Genomic DNA, 20579 nt, shown 5'->3' with positions numbered 1-20579 from the left:
ATGCGTGCAGCTCTTAAAGGGACAGGACACTAAACGTGCTGTCGACTGTCATTAAAGGGATAGTTCACCCTAAAATTTAATTTCTGTCATTATTTACTCACTCACATGTTGTCCCAAACCACTATTAATTACTTGTGCTGAACCCAAAATAAGATATTTTGAAGAATGAGGGTAACCAAACAGTTTCTGGTCCACATTGACTTTGATAGCAGGAAAGAACAATCCTATGGAAGTCACTGAGGACCAGCAACTGTTTGGTTTTCCACCTTCTTCAAAATAGCATTTATGTTCAGCAGAAGAAAGAAACTCATTAAGGTTTAAAACAACTTTTGAGTAAATGATGGTATAAAAATAAAACATTATGACAGAATTGACAGACAGATGACTATTTAGTTTTTCGGGGGACTATTAATTTAACGTTAACAAAACAACAAAACACAAAGAGAAAAATCACTCACTATTCTTGACTGAAAATCTTTAATATCTAGTGTTTTATTTTTATATTTGTTCATTCAATTTCATTGAATGCTCTGCTAAATACACCTATTGTACCTGAAAATAAAGAACTGTTTGTTTTATTTGTATATTATGTGTATTTGTAATGTGTATCTTTGTTCTTATTTTTTAATAAGAAAGATAGAATGATGACAAAGATTTTTATCTTCGCCCACTTTGGCCTAAATATCTGCCATGTCTTTTTTTTTGTTTTTTGTTACCTTGAAAGGCTTTGTCTTTCTAGTTTGGCTGTAATGCTCAGACAACTTGTAAAACCAACATGACAAAGAATCGTGATAAAATCGTGAATCGTGATATTTCTAAAAAAAATCGTGATATATTTTTCCCATATCGCCCACCCCTAGCTGGGCTACGATCAAGAAAAAAAAAGAGGTTTACTGTGAGCTCTGCAGATCAATGCCCACATATGCAGACAAGTAAGTTAGAGAAAAGTTAACGTGTATGAAACCTATGGTATGAACATAATATAATGAATTGCTGTGTGACTACGGAGAATGAATCCTATGCAATAGGTTTATTTGCACTTGTTTCATGTTTTTGAAAGGAGGGCCAGTGGCAAATTTCCCTTATTGTCTACCCCTGCTGCTGCAACGATTCTAGCCACACCTCGACACCAAGTGATAAAAACATAGTAAATCATTAACTAAGTAAATGCATGGCAGTTACAAGAATGGATTACAGTGTTTCCTATGTCGTGGCTGCTGAATCTTCAGCGCCACAGGCCCTCAGCAAAAGAAATCATATCGGTTCAAAAGAATAACAAGTTCAGTGATTTGAATCAAATCCTTAACTAAATGAACTCACTGACTCAATGATTCAACATCTGACTTGCTTAAAGTCACAATTAAACAAGTAGCGACAGAAAACTTTGTTTTTTCCATATTGTGACATATTTCCAAATGTAATGGATTATCAAAAAAAAGAAACAAAAAAATATGGCAGGGATGCGGTTCTATGCATTAATTGTTGTTTTTAGATAATCGATGCAAGCTTGTAGTCGATTGTGAATGACTGGGGTTGAAAAGGACGAAACAATTACAGAAATCCAGCAATCTTCACCAGATGACATTTTGATTTTTTGATTAAAGATTACAAGGGCAAAAAAAAAATCTAATATTAAACGTATACAAAGTGGATTTTGGGGAGCAACTTACATGTAACAGAGTTACGTAATTTAAATACCAAATAAAAGTAACTATTTTGTTAGTCACTGAGAAAAAATTAGTAAATTACAGTTACTTATGAAAATGTTAACGATTACAAAAGGGGTTACCATTTGAATATTATCACACACAAAGAGATTTAATTGACTGCTTTCATAAATTGCAGTAACTGCTCTAAAATAGGAGTTTAGAATCAGAATCAGAAAGAGCTTTATTGCCAAGTGTGTTTGCACACACAAGGAATTTGTCTTGGTGTTATGAGCTTCCAGTACAGAAAGTACAAACATAGTGCAGACAACATATAATTAAGGTGATAAAGAACACTAATGAAGAGAATATACAATAATTAAGGATAACAATAGTAATAAAAATAAAAATATACAGAAAAGAGACATGACCATAGACAGAACTGTGAATGTGCATGTGTCCTATGTACAGATGAAGGTTTGATGAGTATTTACAGATGTACAGTACCGGGGTGTGTTATGTGTTGTTCAGGTGGGATACGGCCTGGGGGAAAAAACTGTTCTTGTGTCTGGCTGTTCTGGTGCTCAGTGATCTGTAGCGCCGGCCAGAGGGCAACAGTACAAAGAGAGAGTGAGCTGGGTGTGAGGGGTCCAGAGTGACTTTCTTAGCCCTTTTCCTCACTCTGGAGGTGTAAAGTTCTTGGAGGCTGGGCAGAGGGGCACCGATAATCCTCTCAGCAGTCCTAACTGTCCGTTGTAGTCTTCTGATGTCTGTTTTGGTAGCTGAACCAAACCAAACAGTTATAGAAGAACATAGGACAGACTCGATGATTGCAGAGTAGAACTGTTTCAGCAGCTCCTGAGGCAGGTTGAACTTCCTTAGCTGGCGGAGGAAATACAGCCTCTGCTGGGCCTTTTTCGCAATCGAGTCAATGTGATTGTCCCACTTCAGGTCCTGGGAGATGGTGGTGCCCAGGAATCTGAATGACTCTACTGAAGTCACAGTGCTGTTCATGATGGTGAGTGGGGGGAGAGCAGGGGGGTTTCTCCTGAAGTCCACTATCATCTCCACAGTTTTGAGCGTGTTCAGCTCCAGGTTGTTAAGGCTGCACCAGACAGCCAGCTGCTCAACCTCCTGTCTGTAAGCAGACTCGTCACCGTCCTTGATGAGGCCTTGTTTAGGACTCCTTTTGCTTATTCGACAACTGTTTTATTTCCTATTTGAGTTGATTTATTTTTTTAAGATTAACTTATTTTTCCAAAGCATTGTTAGCTTATTAGATTAACTATTTAGTTCAATATTTAGCTTGAAAAAAAAAAAAAAAGAGGAAAATCTCTCAGGAAATGTGCTGCAGACGGCTATATTTCCCGACTTTTCATCACTGAGATAAGATCATACATGCAAAGCAAACAAAAAACTTAATTTTAGCTGACCCTACTCTCAGGTTCTTGACCGTGGACTCATTTAAGAGGACAGATTAACACTCTCCCTCACTCAATACTTTCATTGTTACAGGCATCAACTAAATGCTTCAGGAATCTGACCATGAAAATAAACAGAACCGGACCATTTCTTAAACACCTGGTTCCTTATTATATGCATCAATCCGACTGACTTCCACTAGTGACGTGTGACCATCACCTGTGGCTAACATCTTGGCAGACAGCTGGACATACAGTAAAGAGTTTGTCAGCAGTTAAAATGGGAGTTAATAGGGATCAGAGAAGGGTTTAAGTGTACCTGGCATTACTGACCAACTGCTCCAGTGTGCTGCGTCACCCAGGATAGTTAAACGCCTCACTAAATCCTGCCTTATACCAAACTCCCAGAGTGCAGATTCAACATGAACAGCACACAGGGGGTTTAGTACGCAGTCTCACTCAACAGGAACAGCACAGAGCAACACATTATCTAGTTGTAGATGTAATGTGATTTAGTCAAATTTAATCAAATATCTCATGTGTAGACAAGTTCCCAGGAGTTATGCTATCAAACACTCTCTTTTTACCACAGTCTTTGCTATAGGCCAAAATAACTGGCCCATCGCTAAGCCCGGCTCTGAATTTCTGGAATAAAATTCTTGTAACATTGTAAAACTGCCTAGACATAATTCTTACATGTGCTGGGATGAATTGTGACCAATCAAAGCATTTGTTTCTGTGGTTTTTCTTTTAAAGATATGTTCCAATTACACAATAATGTAAGCACTACTTATTGGACCTTTCTTTGTTTGTCCACAAGCTGGACTGGAATGTGGATAAGACAAATATACTTCAGGCTTTAAAGTCAACTGTAAACAGAACAGCCTTGTTTGAAAGCAAGAGATTAAAAAAATTTAAGTGAAAAAAAAAATAAAAAATCCCTGATGCCCGCAATATATATATATATATAGATTTGTGAGTGTTAAGCCACCCTTGTACTTTTGTTTGTAGTGTGTAGGAGTTTAGTTCGGCATTTCGGTTTTATTTTCATATTTCTTTTTGTTAGTTAGTTAAGCGGTTAGTATAAGGATTGTTTTGTCTCGTTTATTTCTTTAATTTGGGTGACACTCCCGTTTCTTTTTTTGTTGTGTTGAATTCCATATTTTTTCCATTTTTGTAATCATTTGTATTTTTCCACAACACGACCAGTAAAGTCTTTTGAAATACTACTTTTCAGTATCATCTTTGAGCTGCACCACACCCAGTAACAGTTGTCTCACCTAAATGTTACGGTATCATCCCTTTTTAACATCAAGCACGTAACACACACACATACAGCATATACAGTCACGGCCAAAAATATCGGCACCCTTGGTAAATATGATCAAAGGAGGCTGTTAAAATTAATCTGAATTGTTAATCCTTTTGATCTTTTATTTTAAAGATTCACAAAAATCTAACTTTTCATTGGATTATAAGAATTTAAAATGGGGGGAAATATCATTATGAAATAAATGTTTTTCTCAAATACACGTTGGACACAATTATTGGCCCCCCTAGAAATTCTTATGAGCAAAATATCTCTGAAGTATATTCCCATTCATATTCACAATTTTGAGCACTCCAGGGTGATTATGAACATGAAATTATCCAGCCATAGCTTCCTGTTTCACAGAAATATAAATAGGAGGGAAAACCAAGCCCAAATTTCCTTAATCATCCATCACAATGAGAAAAACCAAAGAATATATTTCTGATGTGCAAATTAGTGAAGTGGCTTTAAGAAAAGAGCAGTAAAAATTCCCATTTCCACCATCAGGGCAATAATTAAGAATTTCCAATCAACAGAAAATATTACGAAACTGCCTGGAAGAGGACATGTCTATATCGCCCTAATGCACGGTGAGAAGGAGAGTTTGAGTGGCTAAAGATTCTCCAAGGACCACAGCTGGAGAATTGCAGAAAATAGTTGAGTCTCGGGATCAGAAAAGATTTCAAAGATGTCGTGGGCCTATATTTCTGCTGGAGGTCCTGGACATCTTGTTTAGACACATGGCATCATGGATTCTATCAAATACCAACAGATAAAATTCAACAAGTGACTAACTAGAAATCTTATTATGGCCCATGTTTCCAACCGTACAGTAATCCAAACACAAACCTCAAACACAACACAAAAATAGGTCACTGAGCACAAAACCAAGCTTCTGCTATGGCCATTCCAGTCCTCTGACCTGAACCCTGTAGAAAATGAGTGAGGTGAACTGAAGAGAAGCAGCACCAACATGGAGCTGGGAATCTAAAGGGTCTGGAGAGATTCTGGATGAAGCCAGGTGTTGTCAGGTGTTCTCTAAACTCATCAGGCATTATAGGAGAATATTTAGAGCTGTTAAACTGGCAAATGGAGGTTTCAAAAAGTATTGAATAAAAGGGTGCCGTTAATTGTGGCCAATGTGTATTCAAGAAAAACATTTCATAATGATTTCCCCCCATTTTAAATTGTTATTCTCCAATGAAAGGTTAGATTTTTGTGAATTTTTCAAATACAAGATTAAAAGGATTAACAATGCAGATTAATTTTCAAAGCCGCCTTTGATCATATTTACCAAGGGTGCCGATATTTTTGGCCATGACTGTATTTTGAAAATATTTGCATGTATTAACACGTATATTTATATTCATATAATTTAGATCATACATAAATATTTAATATAAACGTAACACTTTTCTTAAATATATGCATGCATGTGTGTGTATTTACATTAATAATAAATAGAAACAGTACACAAAAACTTTCATTTTGGATACGATTAATCGTTTGACAGCACTAATAACAACTAAGCAAGTCTATTAAAATCTCAACAATATTGTAAGAATATACATATAAAAACAGACATTAAATTTAGTCTCTTTGGAAAGGCTCTGTATAGTGAACTTGATCTGTGCTTGAGCAAATCCTCTGACTTTAGGTCAAAGCCAGCAATGGCCGCCAACAGGGCCAAACCAATGAAAAGCCCAATCTGTCACGCTTCAACACCCTCAAATTATATCAGAGTGAGAGATGGCAAAAGTTGTCATCTGAGTTGGGGGCGGCAGGGGCTTGAAGCAATCAAGAGACGCTGGCCTCTAGGATTTTCCTCATGGCCAGCTCTCTCAAAGCGGTCACTAATTTGTTCCACTAATTGCATCATATGGTGGACGTTAAGCAGGCCAAATGAGAGAGTGTGTGTAAGGCTTCCTAGTACTGACTGTACTGATAAGACAGATTGCTCGTCCTGTGACTGACTATTTGAAAGCGGTTTTGTCACTGTTGATTTGCTGCACTGCACAAGACTGGAATTAAAATATATTAGGTTATCCCATAGGATTTCCATAATAGCAGTTTCAAATAATTGGTAGAAATACAAGTGAAAATTTGATAACATAATACATAATATTTTTTTTTCTAATTAATTATTTTTTTTAATTTAATTTGAGTTATTTTAGTATATATGTGTGTGGTTGTACATTCACATGTAGTTGTTTTTTGGTGTTTGGCTTGGTGTTATGTTAGAATCATTATTATACTCATACCTTTTGTTCTTTAATGTTTTGAATTGGTTTTAGCTTTATTATGTGTTTTCATTTAAATGTTAAGTTTTGATATTTTGCTGTATGCATTTGTAATTTTTAATTTCTTAATTTTTTTAAATGTGTAGATATAGTATTTATACCGTTTTAGCTTTTAGTTTTGGATCTGTTTTAGTTGTTTTAATACTACAATTGATTGTTGACTGTATATTCATATTAACAAAAACATAGCATCACATCTTTCTGAACTCTTATTTCAGGAGCATACACATACACAGTGTATATTTTAAAGTCCATTGAACCATGAAAGTTTCAAGTACCAATACCCTGAAATTGCACATGAATATAATAGTCAAATGTTCAACAAAATGAGTAGAAAAAACACTCTCTGAAATAAAATTAAGTGCTAATTTGCATACCGTTTTAGTCATGTTTTCCCAGCAGTGTGTAAAATCCAAAGTTTTTCCACACTTGGGATTCAAAACATGAAGGTGCAGAAAGAATTCTCGAAGAGGTTTGATCCTCATGGTTTTGCTTTCTCGCACCAGTTTGAAACAGATACGATATCATTAATACAGAGGTGCTGCGCAGACTGATCCTTGTGTGACGTCAAAGCACCGCAAGAGCTACAGATACCCCCTTTCTACCAGCAAGAACCAGGTGCTAATTCAGAGCCAATGCTATTGCCGGTTCTTAGTTGGTTCGACTGGCGGGCCCTTTAAGAACCGGTTGCTTTTCCACAAGCTAGAGAGCCACCACAGAGCCAGGACTTACGTCACTGAATACGCTTCATCTTTCGTTTCACCAGCACAGCCGCAGCAGCTCCAAACACAACAGACTTGTTCGAGGTGCATTGGCGGCACTCAGAGACATCAATCGGCACACAACACAAAGCACCGCGAGAACGATCCAAAAGCATAAAGAGTCATCTGCTTTCCAGTTGCTCCCGCAGCACCCCGATGCCTCGCACCGAACGGTTCGTGCAGTGCCGATCCATCCCGAACAAGCCTAAAACTACCAACAATGGCGGATGTTGCATTGCTATTGATGTTCATGGCTTTGCAAACCTACATCAGCATCCAAACAAGTTTGGACAAGTTTCTGTTCGTCTTGTTGGTCACGGTAACCCCGCCCCCAGCCCCTGACGCAAGCGGTTCTTCCTTCTAGCCCAGCAATGTTTTGGTGCTACTTACGAACCGCTTTTCCTGGTTCGGAGCTGGTGCTTTGGGTGTCGAAAGACAAAGAACCGGTTTGAAACTAATCTCTGGCTCCGAACCAGCACTCGAACTGCCTTGGTGGAAAAGAGGTAAGAGAGCAGATGGCTCTGCATGCTTTCGAATTACTCTCGCGGTAATTTGATGTCATAAGCCGATTTGGTCTGCATGGTACTGCTTCAAGTCGAACACACCAATACATTCCACCCTCTGTTGGAAAAAAAGCGGTAACTTCTCCCCACCACCTCTTAGCAAAAGTAAAATAATTAAAATATAAATAGATTCTAAGATAAACCAATAGATTTTAACGTTTTAAAAAGAATCGCAATAGTTAGGTGAATTGACCCCCCCCCAACCAACCAAATTTATACTAATTTTTAAATTCTCAAGATTATTTTTTAACAGTGTTATTAAATTATTCCTGTTTTTAAAGGATCATGAAACCCTAAAGGACACCACATGTAGGTTTTCTCAAATTAGCCGCTTTCACACATACAGACTTTACTGGTAAATTACCGTTAAGAGTTCATGTGTGAACAGGACCTTTTCAAAATGAGAAGTTGTAACATCACCAGTAAATTACCAGTAATCTCCTCTGTGTGAACTCAGAACGAGATTACCGGTATGAGCACGTACAAGTTCAGAACGCGCTGACCTTTACTGGTATTGCTGTGTAAAAGGGGCTATTATTAGCCATCAGTGTCATGCACTTGAAAAAAATAAAATCTATACCAGTTAACCGATATTAAAACTAGCTAAAATAAGAAAAAAAAAAGAGACCGCTCATTGTACGTTATACATAAGTTTATTGAGGAAAATTTATTGTTTAGACATTTAAAGACTCTCTATTTAAAGTTGTCTAAAAACTCATCAAGTCATCTATAGGTCTTTAAAGTTTAAAGGCTTGTCCAAAGTCTGGACTTCCTTCTGGTGTCCTACTGCTTATTCTACCACAGCACTACCATGCCACACCAACACATTCCGCCCAATACTCAACTGTCTACTCCCACCCACCCCATTTCTCCCACTCACCCTTCTTTAGCCTGTCAACCGAACTATTTATGAGCTTGTTTGCTCATGCTGGACAAGTCCTGCTCCACTCCCTCCCCCGAATTCTCATCAGCCAGCCCCCGTCTCCACTGTTCCGCATTCCCCAGTGATCGAAGCAGCCCCCTCACTGCACTGACCCCTCCACAAAGACTCATCTGTGCCTCACACAAATAAAACTAATTCACATATATTCATTAAAACAAACACACACTTTCATCGCTCTACAGGTCTGTCTTAGACACAGTGAACGTCAGGGTTTTTTTTTTTCCCCTCTGCTGTTGTTATGAGCTGAATAAAAAGGCCCAGTGTTACTGAGCTTCCTTGTGCTGTGAGGTGTGGGCGGAGCCCCGAGCCTGCTGACCAATCCCATTCAAACCTCTTTTTTGTAGAGCATCCCATTTACCTAGGGTCACTGTGGCTCCCTCACTGTCAGTTGCAGTTGATTTGATTCTGAAAGCACATTCAAAAATGGCTCCAGCATTAACAAAGGAAAGAATCTGGGTTCAACGTCTACATAAACAAAGAGGGAATGTCTACTTTGGGTTTATGCGCAGCCTTACACAACACATTGTTTTATTAAGAAGAAAAACACACACATTATAAGGGAGGGATTTTTGCCAGTAAGGATTAAAGTTGGCACATGGAGCCAGCATTCTTGGAAGCCATGTTTTACTTTCTGTTGTTCCATTAATGTCATTCATGTACAGGAAATGTCTCTTAATGTGACTGTTTCCAGGTCTGCGCAGGCTCAAAGAGCGTTTCTGGCCACTGGACATCATCAGTGGTTCAGCTTTGAAAAGACGGGCCAGTTCAAACATCCAACGCAGCAATTATTGTCTATTTTTACTTGCACATCAATGGAGAACAAGCCCAAGATTGAATTACAAGTGTGTAAAGTCAGGACAGATCAGTTTTATGATTCACGAGTCGTGAAGTAATGTTTATTACAAGTTCTTGCAAATACACAAAGCGAATGGGTCAGTGACAAATAAGAGTCTACATAAAGAAAATGAGAAATCCTTTAAAATTTAAAGTGTGCCACGTTCTTACATTTTTTTAGAAATTTAAAAAACTAAATTTTATGACTCTAAAAAATAATTATGTTGCTAAAAACAACAAGTTAAAAACAACAACAATAACAATTATTAATACATTAATTCATAATGACTAAAAATATTTTTCTGTACACCTTGAATACATGTCAGACATTTTACATATATATATAAAAAAAAAAAAAAAAAAAAAAAAAAAAAAAAAAAAAAGAACACTATGGTAAAAAAGTTTTTTTTATTTACATTCATGTGGAGTTACATTTAGCAATCTGTACTAATCTTGCTGTGTCATAAAAATGATGAGGAAATTAAGACACTGACCATGACAGTCATCATGTGTCCTCTCTATGATATCAGTTTTCTGTTTTCTGTTTATTTCACAACATTAAAAAAGGAAAAGTTTCACTGTTTAAAAGTAAACAATTTTAAATCAGAAATTAAAAACATGTTTATCATACAAGGTCAACACACACACAAAAAAAGAAAAAGTGCCACATCATTGACCCAGAAGTCACTGTTGCAACTGTAAGTGTAACATTTTGAAGTATCATGACTAAAACTCGCAGCCTGCCGATAAATTTGTAGACTTGGATAAAATGTATTTGTCCAGACAAAGAGGACATTATCACCCGGCTGAGGTGTATTTATATCTGTTGCATAGTGTCATTGAGCAGATAAAGAGACTCTCTCTCCACAAGCAGCTGTGAACAGACCCTCATTGGAGAGTATTTGGCAAGGGTCCTCGTCCTGGCACAGACTCAGCTCAGTAAGAGAACCAGTGTGACATGCTTCCACACACAACCTCTCCTGCCTCTCTTCAGGACTGAAAGCAGAGGCTCTCCCAAAATGCAGCACGCTCAGGCCCTGGGTTGTGTGAGAGGTCTCTGCAGTATCTGTTTAATGGCATCTATTTCTGCTGTTCCCCCCGCAGGCCCCAGCGCTCCAGTAGATTCCTCAGAAGGTCACAGTAGGGCTTGAATGGCGTGCAGCGTGCGCTGGTCAAATTCCATGCAAATGTGCATGTACGCATGTTCTCTCTTTGTTTCAAGAGCTTAGACAGCATATGGCGAGCTAAATTATAAAAACCAATGGTCTAAGATGAGCCCACTCCATCACAGCTGGCAGAGTCATTGTTATGACTACAAATTTAGGTCAGCATTTTAGTTTTGCATGCACTCCAATGGAAATGTATTGAACAGGTCTGACTCCTGTAGAAATCTAAAACCATACAAAAAGCATTTGCATTACTTGAAACAAAATAAAAACTTCAACTTATTTTATTCCTGATGTACTAAAATAACTAAAACTGAAAATGTATTAAACTAATTCAAATATTTTTTAAAAAGCCTCACTTAAATATCACTATGTAGATTAGTGATAGTGATTTGACTTAGTTTAATCAAATTCACATGAACTCGCATGCAAATTAAAGCCTGTCATTGACTTTGACTGACAGCTTAAGTGATTATTTGAGAGAGCGAGCAGAGGCCTGTGTCCCATGGGTGTGGACGGGACAGGAAGTTTAAGCTGTTGTAGCGGCTTCCTCATCACTTCCTATTGGCCTAGTGAATGAAAACTCATGGAGAGCCAATCAGTCTCAGAGTGTTCCGAGCCTGTTTATACAGGAAATGTCAAGACTGCAAATCATCTCAGAATATACACCGACATGGACCAATTAGCTGTACGCTTGATATCAGACACATTACTATCCCATTATGCAATGGGAGCTAATCAGATTCAAAAAAGAAAATAAAAGACAGAAAAAAAATTTAAGCTAAGTGGTCCGTTCCTATCTAAGCATTATAGGTATCAAGAAAGTTGCTCCTTACAGGCCACTGTGCATTTTTTTAACAACATGCAGGTAAATTATTTGTGTTGCTGTTATATGCATGTCATAGGTCAAAGAACACGCGGGTCAAAGGATAATGCCAAGATGTCAGATGTAATATGTCCAAGAATATAACACATCAACAGTTCTTCTTTGCATACAACACATACTCTACATACTAGGTATGCAATTTCAGACGCAGCATGTATCCTACTTTCTTTTCAACAGAAATACATTTCATAAAAATGTACATGTAAAGTGATTACTATAATGATTTTAGTATTACTACAACCACATACACTACAATTTGGAATAAGTAAGACTTAAAAAACAAATACTTTTATTCAGGAAGGATGCAATTGTTTAAAAGTGACCGTATGCATAGTTATAATCTCACAAAAGACTTCTATTAATTAAATAATTCCTAAAAAATTATCACAATTCCCCTAAAAATGTAAGCAGCACAACTGCTTTCAGGTATAAATTGCATTTTAAAATAGTTTAAAGTAGAAAACTGTTAATATTTGTTTTTGATCACTGAGAAACAAAATTGATCAAAGAAATGTGATTGAGACTATCAACAATTTATAAAAATATCTTACCAACATCAAACTTTTGGACAGGTGTGTACAAACATGATTTGAAGCAAAAAATATTTAAATAAGTAGACCAAAAACAAGAAACATCACAATCTGTGTTTGATGTTGCAGTTAAAAGGTATGTAATATGATTAATAGTTGTAAAAAAAGTATAGTTAAAAACTAAAAACTGTGTAGTTTAGACAAACAGGGAAAATGAAGTGTCTGGAGTAATTCAGCAACATGTCAAACATAGAGACAAGTTGTCGTGCCAACTGATGGCACATCACCACATTGCCACATGCTTGCATCTGACTGTGTGGACTGTATAACAAAACTAACAATCCAATAGGAGAGAGCAGTGTCAACACTGATGACACAATACTGCACAATCTACACAATACACACTAATGACACTTCTGGCCAGATCCATCAGGAATACAGTCCACCTCAAACTACCTCCTAAAAGGGTTTGAGTGATCGGCTGGTGATCTCTTCTTCATGATCAGATCAGCTATGCTATCAGTCCAAACAAATGAGGTGGCCAAATGTAAACAGGCCCAAATATTCACAATTTGGCTACAAATCCCAAAACGAAAGTTAAAGATATCCACATAATCCAGCTACGGGGTAAAAATCCATAAATACATTTTGCCTGATTTCAAAGTCAGAGAAAATTATAACTCTGGCAGACGCTGGGGAGCAGAGAACAACCCCATATCCATAAATACATGCTGAGGCTGGGATTGCTGCAGGCCTTCAGCGTTTAGATGGCAGCACAAATTACAAGTTGGTGAGGCAGAGGAGCGGCTCACAGATGAGAGCAGGCCAGTGGGTTTCCGGGTGAACTGGGAATAAGGTTAGAGGCAAAACAAACAGACTGGTGCCCAATATGCACGTTTGCATTCCCTCATGGCAACTCATTACAGACTGTGTTGGCCTGCCAGTTCCCAAAATCAAACAGCTGTAAGACCTCCCTTTTTTATGCCATCTTAGGTTTATAACTAGGGATGCATCGATCTGTACTCAGTATCGTTATCGGCTCCAATACTGGCATTTTCTGCCGGATCGGGTATAGACCGATCCAAATCCGATATTGCATGTGTACTATTCTGTGTTATTCTTAAGCCCCAAGAAAGTACAAAAGACATTATAAAACACCATAAAGTCAAAGTCCAAGTGTTCTGAAGCCGTTCCATAGTTTAATGTGAGGTACAGATGAATATTCAAGTCGTTAAATTCAAGTTCAAGTAAACTCTTCTCTCCTCCATTCAGCATTCAATCTGCATGTCGTGTTTAGTTACAACAGTCAAAACGATGAAACTCTCTTCAAGAGCGCACAATAACAGATTTAAATCCGATAAAAGAAAAGGCTCAAACTATCGCACAGATTTAATAAACTACGCATCAATCTCTCTTTCCTTTGTGCTTTGAACTTCGGAGCGCAGTGCGCTGTGACTGTGTGTCACTTCAAACGCATCATTCTGCGCTTTGTGCCGCTCTGTATTGGAGCTGGTCTTATTATAATACTTTTGCGAAATGAAAGATTTATAGCGTTTCTTGTTCTGTCCTATGATAGGACAGATGAAGAAAGGCTATTAATAATCTAATGTATAGCACAGTAATGGAGGCAGCAACATAGGATAGATAGGACTCCTCTACCATACGTTGCTGCCTTGATTACTTTGCTATACATTTAAAAGAAATGTCTTTGAATTTTATAGTTATATATAAATACAGTTACTTGTTTTCATTAATGTATTTTACAACAATACAAAGAGCAATGTGTAACATTTTACCAGATTTAGTCTTACACTTATTCACTTTTATTTGTTTCTCACATAATATTATTTCACTAAATGTTTAGATTATATAAAATTGTGCACTCATGATTTTTCTGGAATAACTTTTGCTGCTAAATTATCCACTAACCTAGTTTATAATAGTATTTATGTCATAGTTTATGAGTATATATTTTTTCATTTGTTATTTTTCATTAAAATGAAGTTGTCTATATTTAGTAGATTGTGTTTAACACACAAACGAGTGACGATCAGGTCAACACAGAAAAGTATAGAAATTCTACATTGATTTAAAAATAAATAAATAAATAAATAAATAAGACTCGGATCGGAATCAGCCGATCCGACTGACTAGTTTTCTAATTTATTTTTTTGATTTTATAGTTTTTATTGGTCTTTAAAGTTTTGAACATTTCAATGGAATACATTCATACATAGCTGTTAATCATGGTATGTCCCAAACTGTCCCTGCTCCCCCCAAACTTTATCAGCTAATAGGATTTAAATAAAAAAAAAAGATTCAAGCATTCAATTTAATATAATAATTAAAAAAAAAAGATCAAGACAAAGACATCTTAAGCAAATTAAGACACTGTATAATTATAGTTAATAACCATTATAGCATTTTGAATTTTTGCTTTTATTTTTTTACTCTTGGTATGCAAGTCATTGTATTGAATTTGTGCTTAGTATTATATTTATTTTTACTCTTCCTTTTTTACATTTTTCGCTTTTGTCTTTAGCTCTCAACCTTTTTTTTTTCCTTTATTTGATACGACTGTGATTGGAAATAATTTGAGAGAAGAGAGAGGAATAGGATGCAGCATTTCATTTAAAATAATTCATATTATAAGTTTATTATTTTTGAAATAATGAAAAGACATTGAGGTTTTGACATTGTTAATAAATGATTGAACGAATTAATGAATTAATTAAAGCAAAAATGTCCTATGTGTATTCTGCCCTAAGAAATGCATCTGATTTGAATGTAATGGACATGCACATATACCAGGATAATAGAGTTTCTTAAGACTGATCAGTTGTTCAGAAAACCCGCCAACTTGTTGATTATGACAAAAAAAAAAAAAAAAAAAAAAAAGTGTCTGCATTTGAACAAACAAACATGGGGTTTTAAACTTGTACATTTGGAAAACTAAATCAAAAGAGTTTCATCACAACTGTCAGACAATGCATACTTTTGTGTATGTTTAGACTATCATGAACAGAAGTGCAGCACATCTGTCTTTATTTCTTTGGTCTGGCAATTTAGTCCTGAGGGTCAATTTGGGAAATTTTCCCACAGCTCTCACACTTGTGTACCTGGGTGTGCATATGAAAATACAGTCCCATCTTGAAAACAGATGTGGCAACATGACATCAAACCCACAATGCAGTGAGCACACAAGTGCACGTGTCGTGCACACACACACACACACACACACACACTCCTGCTGAGAATAAACAAACCCCTTTCATGAGCAACACCAGACTGTGTTAGCGTCAGTTTGTGCATCATGGAACAGATCACGAAACCATGTTGCCTTATGAATCATTACACATAACCCGCCTAATAAAACATCCACATCATCTGACAACAGATCAATCAGTACCACAATTCAAACACACTTACCAGTGCTAAATTAAGTGCAATGGAAAACATGTCCCAATACACTCCTGAGGAACACTAGAAAGAGTAATAAACCTTTGAACCAGAACTGACCCCATTGTTCTTCTATTATCTAGACGTAATATGAAGAGTCATTTACCTCCAGCAGGGTTTATCAGCTTCAGTACAGCATGTTTGGTGGTACCATCGCATTCCAGAGTCCTGTAGCCTAATAAACTGGATAATGACCATTTTCCACTCTCCTGTGTTTGATGTTTGTAACAGGGGAATTTCTCATCCTCTACCAAAACACTTAGACTGTCTTATAACTTATTGATAATCTTACATATCAGTCCAGTTCACCCCAAAATAAAATTGAATAATTTCCCTAGATTTGGAGTAATCTAGCTTTACATCACTTGATCACAAATGGATCCTCTGCAGTGAATGGGTGCTGTCAGAACGAGAGCCCAAACAGCTGATACAACTTCTTAATGATGGATTTACTTATTACAAACACGCAACTTTTCACTTCACAATATGTTATCTGATGGACTGGAGTTGTGTTATGGATTATTGTGATGTTTTTAATCAACTATTTGGACTCTCATTCTATGGCACCCATTCACTGCAGAGGATCCATTGTGAGCATGTGAGATGATGTTAAATTTCTCCAAATCTATACAGATGAAGAAACCAACTCATCTACATCTTGGATGGCCTGAGGACTATTCCTTTAAGACAAATTCAGGTGTTGCCGCTGTAAAGCCAGTTAATTTTTCCATATCCCTCATTAAGCAGCTGGCAACAATAAAAGCCACACTGCTAATCTCAAAAGTGCCCAACACACACAATCCTAAATCTTGCCGTGTCCATGTCATTTTGCATTCAAATGCTGGCATGATATTGTAGGAAACTTAAGCAATGCAGAAATGGCATATGTCAGATGTGTAAACACAGCCAGGCTAGCACTCAGAAAGTGACTTCAGGCCTAGTGTGTAAAGACTTAAAGACGCAGGACTTAAGTGCTAAAGCCATGCGGCAGCTGTCACCCACCACAACCCAACACGCAACGCAAGACTGCCAGAGGTCAGAGGTCAGATGGTCGTTTACATTCTCCAGCACAGCCGCAAATGGACAAAACCAAACACAGTGTGCTGGCTACAGTGTGCGCTTATTTTTAAATAAACTTTGGGTAGCTTTGCAAACACAATAGCCAATGTACAATATTTGTGCAGCGGAATCAAACAAACAAAACATCCAGGCAAACAATTAACCAAACAACCATGGAAGAAAGTTCAAGGTGTAGCAATATGTGATATGCATCATTTCAACAGTTCAATAAGCCAGATTGTAATTCAGTAGATTCAAAAAAGGTTTAATTGGATTTAATAATATAAAAGTAAACTACAGTGAAAATCTAGTTAAGAATAAATCAAGTCATTTTTCTACAATTTTTTTTTTTTTTGCTAATTGAAAAGTTATTAATTCATAAGAGTTATATTTAATTATGCAGATTTGTATGCAGTGCACCAATATAAATATAAGCAATATAAAACATACGAAAAATGCCACATGGAGTCTTAAACATTTTTGACTGATGACAAAAAACAAAGCTGAATCAAAGTTTTGAAATCCCACTGAACAGTCAACCACTAAAAAGACTCAAAATGAATCAAACTTCCCACCTCTAATACTTCTGAAGAATCATTAAACTAGTCTATTGACATGACCTTTAGGAAATACACTACCATTCAAAAGTTTTTGGAAAAATGTGGGACACTGTAGACAGGAGTAATGGCTGCTGACAATTCAGTTTTGTCACCAGGAATAAGTTAGATTTTAAAGCTATAAACATTTCACACAACATATCAATATTTTTAGTGTATTTTAGTGGAACATTACAAAAAAATCATACCAACCCCAAGTTTTTAAAAGATAGTGTACCATGGCCAAATAAATAGCCCATTAAAAGACACTTCAGCCTATATTAAATTAGTAACAAATTCAGCACAACTACAGTAGTCAACATTTGAAGCGAAAGGTTTTCATCCACTTCAAATGTTGACTAGTAGTGTATATAAAAAAAAAATCAGGGTCTTTCACGCAGACCTATATGGAGATGAACAGAGACAAAAAACTGAGTTGATGTGAAATGACTCACTCACCTCAAGGTCATAGAACTCCTGAGCATCATCCAGGCCCTGGACGCGGATCTGCAGACCCCTGCCTTTCCCTCCTGCTCCCATAGCAGAACTGAGGCTCTGCCCGGGCTCCAGGGTGCTGATGCCGGTGTTGTACTGAGCTCCGAGCCGTGTCCCTGCAGGGGTCTGCAAGGAGCGGAAGGTGCCCTCAATCTCACCCATAGCTGCTCCCAATGCAGCCTACCCCTTCTCTCACACACATATACACACCCCTGCCTGGAGACAACAGAACAATCAAAGAAATGACACAATGATACGAAATCTCAAGCCAGTTCTACAGGAATTGATATTGTGTTACAATCTGAAAGAACTAATCCTAGATTCAAAGACGGGAAAACAGATGAAACTGGATCTGCAGAAACAGCAATTAGAGTCTAAAACCAGGATTGTTTTTGTGTTTTTTAAGAAAGATACGAATATAATTTACGACTGGTACCTTATTCATTGCATTAATGTTATGATAGCCAATTACGGATATTGTTATTTTATTCCTGCAACTAAACACTAATTAACCATAACAACCTAAATCATACATCTAGAAAAACATCGTACTCCTCCAGCAGATATATCTAGCACTGTTTAAGATTTTACTCCCCCCCCCCCACCATTAAATTATTTTTAAAAGAAACCTAAGACTTTGCACATTTTGTTTTCCATTTGTCCATCCTTGTTTTGGCCTGTGTCTATTTTCACTGGTAAACTTAATATTAAAGAACTGATATGCAGATAAGTGGAAAAGTTAAAATATCATTGAAATATCGGCCAAACTAATTATCTAAGTAAGTGTTCAACAAACAGATTATTCCGACATTATTTAAAGTCTCCATGTATCGACAGATCGTTTATGTTGATAGATGTTTTGTTTTCTAGCTCTAAAATAATTAAAAATGAACCATGAAAGGTCAAATCGTTTGCAGTAACATCAAGGAGATGCATCTAAAATAAAAAAGTTAATTTTTACATATAATGCCAACTTTAAAGGACAGGCATGAATCAATCAGAACTGATGCATTTATTGTCAACATTGACTAATTGTCAAGGTTTTGATTGAAACATTCACAGCTGCTCTACACTGATGATGAATCTGATGACATTTACACCAACATAGTGTGATCCAATTCCCTTTCCTTCACATGATACTTAAAGTTCCTGTCATTATTGGCCAGCACAATAGCAGTGACATGACCACAAGACACGAGCTCACATTAGCCATTACAAAATACTAATGTACTGCCAAATATAGCAATGACTTTGCATGAGGTCTGATTAATATTGGCAACACTAGAGGCATCAATGCAACAAGACCAACTCAAACAAGCTCCACTTTAACTCTCTTGATCTCTAAAGCAACAGGGACAACTGAGAATAACATTCATTAAAGCCAACATCATTCAGCATGTTTCTGGCTCTTTAAAGCAAAAGGTTGGTTAAAGTAATTTGACTGGAATGCCTTCAAAGCACAGACTCACTTACAAACAGTGATCCAAACTGACCTATTTCCCCCTCATAGGAATAAGATTTAGATTAGAGAAGGAATACTTTATCCCGGTGTTTGAGCAATTCCTACATCAGTGACCAATAATCTCTTTTGTTTTAGTAACGAAAAGAACTTTCCCATTGCAGGCTGCACTTGATAATGCAAAAATGCTGAAATCAATTAAACGAAAAGCCGACATAAACTCTGGAGTTGTGTAATATAATAAGATAAAGCTGCATGGAACCAAAATAAAAAATCTCTGCAATAGCTTAACCCCTCACGACAAACTTATTTTACTCTTTGTATTTCAGTAACACCGACAAAAAATATCCTCGGTTGCGACGAATAATAAAAGCACACATTTTGCTGTTTGTCATTACAGAGATGAAACAAAGACTGAGAAAGTTTAGTCAAACCACACAAACATACGAAGAGACCATACAACTCTATCGTATGCTTCACTGAAACACGTTTAAATAAGCTACTGCCCATATAACTGATTTGAATTTGCTTTTAAGCTCTATTTTGAGATAAATCGACATCATACCTTTTATTTTTCGCCTGGTATTTCTTCAACTCTAAATGAGTTACACGTCCGACCGTCGTTGTAGGCGAACTGCGGCCAAAGCTCCGCTCTGATTGGACAACTTCAGACAGATGCCACCTTCTATTGGCTCAGACTCGCACTGAAATGGTCGGCAGCTATTGGCTGAAAGGTATACCTGCGGATTAATTCGATTGGTTTGGAAATGCCATGCAGTTTGATAATGTAATATAATATAATACATTAAATAGTATTTAACAAATAAAAACAAAAGTCAAACAATTGTTTTGTGTTTAAATGCTGCCTAAAATACTGTCTAGTTACAGAAACGGAAAAAAAACCCACTAGTCATCATATTTTCAGGAAATGACAAATAATTAAATATAGTTTGTTCACATGCAAAATAAAGGAAGCTTCAAGCTGTAAGGTGTCATTCAAAACAGTGAACATGTAAGCAAATAAGTGCGGAAAGTTGAGGTGTCAAATGACCAAAAACTGACCAAAATGGAATAGAGGGATATGGATTGTATTACAAAATTTATTTAAACAGAATGGAAAATAACAGAAGGGAATAAGCATGACCTGCA

The 20579-nt window shown here is 36.8% G+C and overlaps 1 protein-coding gene across 4 annotated transcripts in view; it reads right to left on the bottom strand.

Moving 5' to 3' along the window:
- The window catches only part of LOC306879108 (FERM, ARHGEF and pleckstrin domain-containing protein 2-like), a 63951-nt gene extending 43815 nt beyond the window's left edge, over positions 1 to 20136 (bottom strand). For 3 of the 4 annotated variants that reach the window (XM_079431820.1, XM_079431822.1, XM_079431821.1), the window contains exons 1-2: positions 19996 to 20089; positions 17936 to 18187 (exon numbers count right to left, since the gene is read on the bottom strand). In XM_079431820.1, coding sequence (XP_079287946.1) covers positions 17936 to 18133 — 198 coding nt within the window. In that variant the 5' untranslated portion in view covers positions 18134 to 18187; positions 19996 to 20089. Of the gene's footprint in view, positions 1 to 17935; positions 18188 to 19995 lie in introns of all 4 variants that reach the window. The other variant, XM_079431823.1, reaches the window with a different exon arrangement.
- Between the last annotated feature and the right edge of the window lie 443 nt (positions 20137 to 20579).

This window comes from Barbus barbus (assembly GCF_936440315.1).
Source record: "Barbus barbus genome assembly, chromosome: 13".
Lineage (NCBI taxonomy): Eukaryota > Metazoa > Chordata > Actinopteri > Cypriniformes > Cyprinidae > Barbus > Barbus barbus.
This window is presented reverse-complemented; position numbering and strand designations above follow the sequence as displayed.